The sequence below is a fragment of the Xenopus laevis genome, chromosome 8L (assembly GCF_017654675.1).
Source record: "Xenopus laevis strain J_2021 chromosome 8L, Xenopus_laevis_v10.1, whole genome shotgun sequence".
NCBI classification, from domain to species: Eukaryota; Metazoa; Chordata; class Amphibia; order Anura; family Pipidae; genus Xenopus; species Xenopus laevis.
Genome location: NC_054385.1, coordinates 34,250,344 through 34,258,647, shown reverse-complemented (window position 1 = coordinate 34,258,647; position 8,304 = coordinate 34,250,344). Strand labels below are relative to the sequence as shown.

At 38.8% G+C, this 8,304-nt stretch overlaps 1 protein-coding gene across 1 annotated transcript in view; it reads right to left on the bottom strand.

Annotated features, from left to right (window-relative positions):
- Positions 1 to 3,258: 3,258 nt before the first annotated feature.
- lrrc32.2.L (leucine rich repeat containing 32, gene 2 L homeolog) overlaps positions 3,259 to 8,304 on the bottom strand; it is a 9,231-nt gene continuing 4,185 nt past the window's right edge. Inside the window, exon 2 of the mRNA XM_041572669.1 lies at positions 3,259 to 5,327. Coding sequence (XP_041428603.1) covers positions 3,339 to 5,327 — 1,989 coding nt within the window. The 3' untranslated portion in view covers positions 3,259 to 3,338. The remainder of the gene's footprint in view (positions 5,328 to 8,304) is intronic.

Genomic DNA, 8,304 nt, shown 5'->3' with positions numbered 1-8,304 from the left:
CTGACTCTCAATTGAGCTAAAATCCTGTTATTGGCAGATATAATATCTCAGAAACTTAAAAAAAAAAAAAGAGAATATCAATGTAACTTGCAAAATTTGTTCAGAGAACCACCCTGAGTGAATTTACACCAGTGTATTTTGGTGGTTTAGATCCCTTTTAAAGATCAGCCATTTATACTTTTTTTCCAGGGGGGTACTCCCTTTCCTACATATGTTTCTTTCATATAAATAACATTGGCATTAAGACTGTGCCAGTAAAATACCAGCAGGGTGCCAACCGTAGCCACATCAGGTCACTGATTACTTATTCTCCCACTTTGATGCCCAAGCAACGACTGTTTCTCACCAGGATGCCGGCCCAGTCCATTTGTGCAGCAGGCACTAAAACAAAGCATGAAGGATTTACAGATAGCGGATTTCCATAGCACCCCCATCCTGCTCCTTTAAGTACCCCAACTATTAATACAGCTGCAACCACTGCCCCCAAACAGCTACTTTATGGCATATACGGGCTTGTTCCCCTTTAATAAATGCATCAATTAGCAAGACAAGATGTGTTTCCTATTGTTTGCATTATGTTTCAGGAGATTGAAATGCATCAAGGGCCCTTCCACGACTGATACTTAGAACAATGTGACATTTTTTGTGTTGCCTTATTGTATCACATATCAGATGCCCTTTGCCTAATGTCTCGTGATCTCTGCACTCACCTTCCAGTGTGAAACTGACCGAAACAAGCAGTCATGTGGGCTCCGGTGCACGAGCTGTCGCTTCCTCTCTTCTAAGTGAGAATGAGTGGGTGCCTCTCTGCAGGCTTCCCCTTACTTTACAGCTGAATGTTGCTTGGGGGCTTTCCAAACATGTGCGTCTCAATACAGCTGCTAAAAACATGTTCACCTTTAAAATAACTTTTAAGTATGATGTAGAGAGGGATATTCGGAGACAATTTTCAATTGGTTTTCATTTATTATTATTTGTGGTTTTTGAGTTATTTAGCTTTTTATTCAGCAGCTCTCCAGTTTGCAATTTCAGCAGTCTGGTTGCTAGGGTCCAAATTACCCTAACAACCATGCATTGATTTGAATAAGAGACTGGAATATGAATAGGAGAGGACCTGAATAGAAATATGAGTAAGACAAAGTAGCAATAACAATACATTTGTAGCCTTACAGAGTATTTGTTTTTAGATGGGGTCGCTGACCCCCATCTGAAAGCTAGAAAAAAAGGCAAATAATTAAAAAACTCTGAAAAAGAAAAAATGATGGCCAATTGAAAAGTTGCTTAGAATTAGCAACATACTCTAATTCTAGAATTCTACAACATACTAAAAGTTAACTTAAAGGTGAACCAACCATTTGTGCATTGAGTCCGTTATGGCCAAATTATTATCCACAGTTGCAGGTCCTTTTCTATAGTAACGGAGATTGGACACTGAGTCCTTACCCTACACAGCAAAAAGGAACTTTAATATGTAATGGCCTGTTCATAACTCCATTGTCCCCATTAGAGAGAATGGGATTCATTTGTTGGCTCCCTGGTAGATATAAGAACAGCACTCTGGTAAAATCCAGGTCCAACTGTGACACATTCAGTTACATTGAGTAGGAGAAACAACAGCCTGTGAGAAAGCAGTTCCATCCTAAAGTGCTGGCTCATTCTGAAAGCACCTGACCAGGCAAAATGACCTGAGATGCACCTACACACCAATATTACAACTAAAAAAAAATACACTTGTTGGTTCAGGAATTAAATTTTATATTGTAGAGTGAATTATTTGCAGTACAGTGTAATTTAGGAATAATAACATAAAAATCACGACAGAATCCCTTTAAGCATGAGGGACTTAAAGGAGCCAAAAAGCCCACCAGTGTAGAACAAATATAATGAAGGCATTTTAGTAACAGAATGTATTCATATTATACACACACAGCTTTATGTTGCAACCAGCAGTTTATTCATTTTCAGGTAAATACTCATACTGCCAATTACAGTGTTTTGGGGGCTTGATTTTTATTCTTAAAGCCGTGACTGTCGTGACGACATAGCAGGTGGCCCCACCATCACATGAACGTCTTTCCATTGCACCTTAGCAGTAAGTAATGCATTTGATCAGTGTAATCTATGTGGCATTAAAGCTTAAACCACCTTTTCCAGCAAGTGTTACTAAGTACAAATATGGGACCTGTTTTCCAGAATGCTGTGGTTTTCTGGATAATGGATCTTTCTATAATTTGAATCTCCGTACCTTAAATCTGTCCCAAAATCATGTAAGTATTAAACAAACCCAATAGGATTGTTATGCCTCCAATAAGGTTTGATTATATCTTAGTTGGGATCAAGTACAAGCTACTGTTTTATTATTACAGAGAAAAAGAAATCTTTTTTTTTTTTTTTTTTAAATGATGATTATTTAGATAAATTGAAGTCCTTGGGAGACGGCCTTTCCGTAATTCAGAGGTTTCTGGATCACAGGTTTTCTGATAATGGATCCCATACCTGTAGTTACTTTTTCAGCTTATCTATATTTTCCTTCTCAAATAATATTAACATTGATAAATGGACAGTCTGTGGCAGAGTATTTTCTGCCTGCAAAGTGTATTTTTCTCTTTTTCTGACCGAATTACTCATTGCCTGTAGGATGATTTTACTTTCTCAAAGGTGAACAAAAGGGTTCATCATTGGGGGTTGTGTGTGATTTATTAGGGATGCACCGAACCCCCGAATCCTTCTCGAAAGATTTGGCCGAATATCGAACCGAATCCTAATTTGCATATGCAAATTAGGGGTTGGAAGGAAAAACATTTTATACTTCCTAGGTTTGTGACAAAAAGTCACGCGATTTCCCTCTCTGCCACCTAATTTGCGTATGTAAATTAGGATTCGGATTCAGTTCGGCCAGACAGAAGGATTCGGCCGAATCCAAATCCTGCTGAAAAAGGCCGAATCCTGAACCGAATCCTGGATTCAGTGCATCCCTAGTGATTATAATCACTTGCCTTAAACCCCGGGCCGGTGCTCCTCTAAAAAAAAAAGTCCAGGGTACTGGATCTTCTTTTCGGATCTGATTTTTCTTTTCTGAACCCAGATTGATTGCTAGAGGTGTGGCACTCACTAGAACAGTACCCTGTTTTTAGTATAGAGGAGCGCTGGCCCAGGGTGTGATGTAAGCCATTATAATAAGCCATTATAATAATCAGGGGTGCCTAAAATACTGGCCTTTCTTTAAATATTAAAACAAAGTGGTTGGACATGATTTGCTTTCCTTCAACTTAAAGATTTTAATAAAGTTTCCAAATGACAAATAAAATGTATCTATATACTGTATGACTGATTGAGAACTAAGGGGTAGAAATAACAAACACGTCCTTCGATTTGACTGGTTTAGGCGGACTGGCAGTTTCTGCAGCCACCTTATTGCTCCTGAACTTACAGGTTAATGTCAACGTTGGTCTTTCTTTCTTACAGAAGAAACAAATTACAGAGAGAAAAAAAGTCAAAGCTATAAATGAAGTTATAATGGCAATTATAGGGTAAGTACTGATTGTTTGCTGAAAGCAATGCTCAGTGTGGTCACTGGTTACATTGACTCTCCCAGTGGTGTTGTTATTGAGATAGATGCAATGTGCTTCTTCCAGATCCCAAATATGTACTTGTCCAGCCTGCAAGGACTTGAGCCAGTTCAGAGAACAACAGCTAAAGGGGTTGCCTTTGATACGCAGATGGGTAAGGCTTGAGGCCCAGGTTAAGGTCGCTTTTTCATCTAACATACGAAGATCATTGTTTTGAAGATCCACAGTGTTCACGTGAGAACAGTACAAGTTAGGGGGCAGGGCACCTAGTTTATTATTAGACATATTTAAGGATTTCAATGATTTCAGGCATGGAAGTTTTGCTTGGGATTCAGTCATCTGGTTTCCTTGTAAAGAGAGTAACTGTAGCGTTTCTTCCACCCCTTCCATTGCCCAATCTTCTATAATCAATCCTGGATTTTCTGATAGATCCAGCTCAACTAAAGGCGTATGATGGAAAACATGGGGTGGAAGTTGTATAATATGGTTGCGACCTAAATTTAAATTGTTAAGTTTATGTGCCTTGAGAAAGTTTGTACAAATGTCTTCTTTTGATGCCCCATCAATCTTCATAGCATGGTCCTCTGAGCAAAGAATTATGCTGTTGCCTTTGAGATTAAGCTGTTGAATATTAGGAAGAAAGTCGAACAGCCACTGTGGCACAGTATGGATAGAATTCCCTTCCAGATCTAGGACCTTTAAGGAATTTAGAGTCGCAGGCATGTGAGGCCAGCTATTCACCTGGCTGGACCCGTCCGTAGAAGAAGGTTCCTCCCTTATATATGTAATGCAGTTGTGAGCCAGATTTAGCTGTTGAAGTCTGGTTGCATTAGAAAGGAAGTGACAAGGGAATGAAGTCAGATGGTTGTTGCTAAGATCCAAATCTATTAGGTGGGATAGATTATAGTTGGAATTTTCAATAGCGCTGTAAAGGTCTACGCCTTCAGCATCTTCAAAAAAATAGCTACTGTCCATATTCTCCAAAGCTCTCTTGGAACTGGGTGGCATTTCAACCAAGTTGTTTCCTGAAAGGTTGAGATTCTGGATCTTGTGAATATTGGGGAGAAATGGGAAATGTTTGAGGTTATTGTGGCTGAGGTCTAAGGTACTAAGTTGATAAGGTCTTTGTGAGTCATTGCTGTAGAAGAACCCTAAGGCGTTGGAACTGAGGTTCAGAACTTGCAACTGTGTGAGATCAAAGCTTGCAATGCACTGGATGGAGTTTGCTGCCAGGTTGAGAGCTCTGAGGGTTTTCAAGGCATCAAATGTACCTTTTGTTATTCCTATGATATCATTGTTGGCAAGATCTAACTCTGTAAGACCCGAAGCTCCATCAAAGGTTCCAGGAGACAGTGTTACCATCTGGTTACTGGATAGGTCCAGCTTTCTCAAAGAACTAGTGCCATTTAAGTAAAACTTTACCATATCACTATCCAAGTTATTTTGTGCAAGACTTAATATTTTTAGACTTTTAAGTGATGCAAAAACCCCTTCATGACGTTGGTAGTGTTTGTGCAGTTGATTAGCAGCAAGACTGAGGGTATCGAGTTGTGTTAAGGCCAGGAATGATCTGGGTTCTATTTCTTCCAACTGGTTGTAGCCTATGCTCAGGCTCTGAAGACTGTAAAGGTGCATCATGCGAGAGACGGCCATTTTTGCTATGCGGTTGTGAGACAGGTCCAGTGTTGTGACGCTCCTTGGCAGGTTTTTGGGAATATCAGAAATATTGAGATGACAGCAGTGAACTTCATATACATTCTAGGGAACAAAAAAAATAATTATTTCATGAATATACTCAATTTAACCAAAAAGAAACATTTAGAAGGAACAACTTGGGGCTTCAAGTTTTTTTGGTATCTTCTAGATAAAATAACAATGATTTTAGCTGTACCTCTATACATATTGGCATAGATATTATATGTAACTAATTCACAGATATTTTGTACTATGGTTTAATTAACTTCGCCAGCCTTAGAATAGCCTATTCAATGAACCCATGCTATGGTTTTTACTTCCATTTGTTCTTTTCTGTTTCTTTACACTATATGCATCTTAAAGGACTGTACACCCCAGAAACATATTAAAGGGTGCTCTTCTGAGCACTTTTGCAATTTACTTTATTTCTTTACCTTATGCAATTTTTTATTTCTGGTTTTCAAGATATTGGCATTTTTTACACTGCTAATATCATGAATTTGAAACAACAGCACCACCTGCTGTTCATGTTATGTGCCTGGGTGCAGGTCGTAGAAAATTAAGTTAAGAAGAAAGGAAACGTCTTGTACGGTTGTTTTGCTTAGCAATGAAGTGTCACATGGCTCTTTCCTGCTCACTAATTTCATTTCCTAAGCACAGTAACACCACAAGCCTTTCCTTTTCTCACTAACTTAATTTTTTCCCCAGCTGTGTCCTGCTGGCTGAAAGGACCAGAAGGTAGCGCTGTTGATTCAAATACAAAAAAAATCTAATGTCTTAAAAATTTGAAAAAAAAATATGTGAATGCAAAAGTGGTCAGAAGAGCAATGTAAAAGAGCATTGCATTTGAGCAAAGAGCATTGCATTTGTTTCAGATGGGCGAATAAATTCGGCTGGCACAAATACGCTGTTAATTGCCGCGTTTCGCCAACGGCGAATAAATTTGCGAATCTCCCACGATAATTCGCCGGTGAAATTTGCCGATTTTTCCGTGATAATGATTTTCACGATTTTTTGTGAAAACCTTCAAATTTCACGATTTTTTAGTGAAATCCTTAAAATTTCACCATTTTTTTGTGAAATCCTTTAAATTTCACCATTTTTTTTTTTTTTTAAGAAAACAATTTTTATTCGAGCAAAAGTTAGATACATTTTCTACAGCTCCGAAAGTGCACAATGATATTTCCGTTACAACAGTTGGCATAATACAGGTGTAGAGAATAACAGTGTCATACGACAAATAGAAACACAGGAAGCATTATGCATTGACATTGACGGTAGTTACTATCTTGTACAAATAAAGTTACCAAAACGTCAAGTAGAAATGGAGATGTAGGCAGTGGTACATGACATGAAGCCATGCGAATGGTCTCCGCAAGTAAATTTCACCATTTTTTAGTGAAAACTTCCAAATTTCATGTTTTTTTTTCGTGAAAACGTTAGAATTTCAAGATTTTTTCATGAACTTTCCGGTTTCACGATTTTTCGCAAATATTTCGCTGTTTCACGAATTTTGCGGGTTTTTTTCGTCTAAGCGAAATTCGCCCATCACTATTCATTACAACTGCTTGCTTGCTAAATCCATGGCACAAGTTGTCAAAGACCTGACTAAACCCAATGAAGATTTTACGTTTTCTGTGCTGCTCTTTGGTGTATTCTTTCCTTTCAAAATATTTATTTGATTTTCACATAAACCAGAAAAATCTATATGACAGCATATATCAAGCAGACTTAGAGAGTTTTGGTGTATTCTTGAAACTGGCAAGGGGTTAAAATTAACTGACTATGGTTTGACAATTTGCAACAAGCAGCCTGGAAGAGGTGTGAATAGCAGACTAGAAGGTGAATCGAATATGTCCTGCATGTAAAATAGGAATTCTAGAATAAATACTTGCTCAGTTCATTTTCACTCTGGTTGCTAGGTATTGTGCGGCAACCAGACAGAACTTGAAATTTCTCATAGAGAGAGAGAGAAAGAGAGGGAGAGAGAGGGGTAGATCAGAAAGGCAACTAAATAGAAAAATATGAAAAAGTAGAAAAAATATAGCAACTGGACATTGCCTGGAATGTCAATATCTACATAGTAATAAAATGTTTTAGGATGAGTTGTGCCTTTGAATTAGATCCAGAATATAACTTTGCCCTAAAATGGTAAAATCATCAGGAAATTTGTAAAACTCTGCTTGGCTGTGGTGTGTATCCTTCTTAAACACAGCATTTAAATAATTTGTTGCTCAACAGTAACCCAGTACTGACCTGTCTAATCTTATCTAATCTAATCTAATACAACTGATGCACTTTTCACGGTTTATGCCATAAAGAGTGAATGTGGCACACGTTTCTGGCTGCCCTGAAGGCTAACACTCCTCATTCCTTATATGTTGTGGGCATGTGAATTTGTGCTTATTGAACTTGTCTGATGTTAGTCAGACTTGGACTGTGTAAGGGGATACAAAAGCCTTAGGGGCAAATTTACTAAAGGGCGAAGTGGCTAACGCTAGCGACAATTCGCTAGCGTTACCGCCCGCAGGGACATCGTTGATTTACTAACGAGCGCCAATTCGCTAGCGAAAGAGTGAATTTTACAGTGGGCACATGTGAAGGCCATTAGAATAACTCTGTTGTCTTTATTAAGGTTCCCTGGACATGTGTTATAAAAAGTGTAATTTGTAAGTATATGCACCAACGTTTAACATAAAGACGTCCATACAACTTTAACATTTCCGGGGCTATGCAAATTGACCTAAGTGCAAGATCCCTAGTGAAACGTCTAAATGAACGCTAGCCTATCAAATGCTCGCATTGCCGAAGTAACGCTAGGGAAAAGTCGCCAGCGTTCGGCGCCCACGATGACAAATCGCCTTTTGTAATTCGGGGCCCATAGTGTTTCATATACACAGAGGTCCAAACAGCCTTCCACAATAGTGATGTGCAGGCTGGCCTCAAACCCACGTGTCTATCGGGTTCGGGTCCGCTACCGGAAAAAAATCTTCGGGTAGCAGGCTGGGAGAGAGGACCTGACCCTGCTGGTGACCCAAAG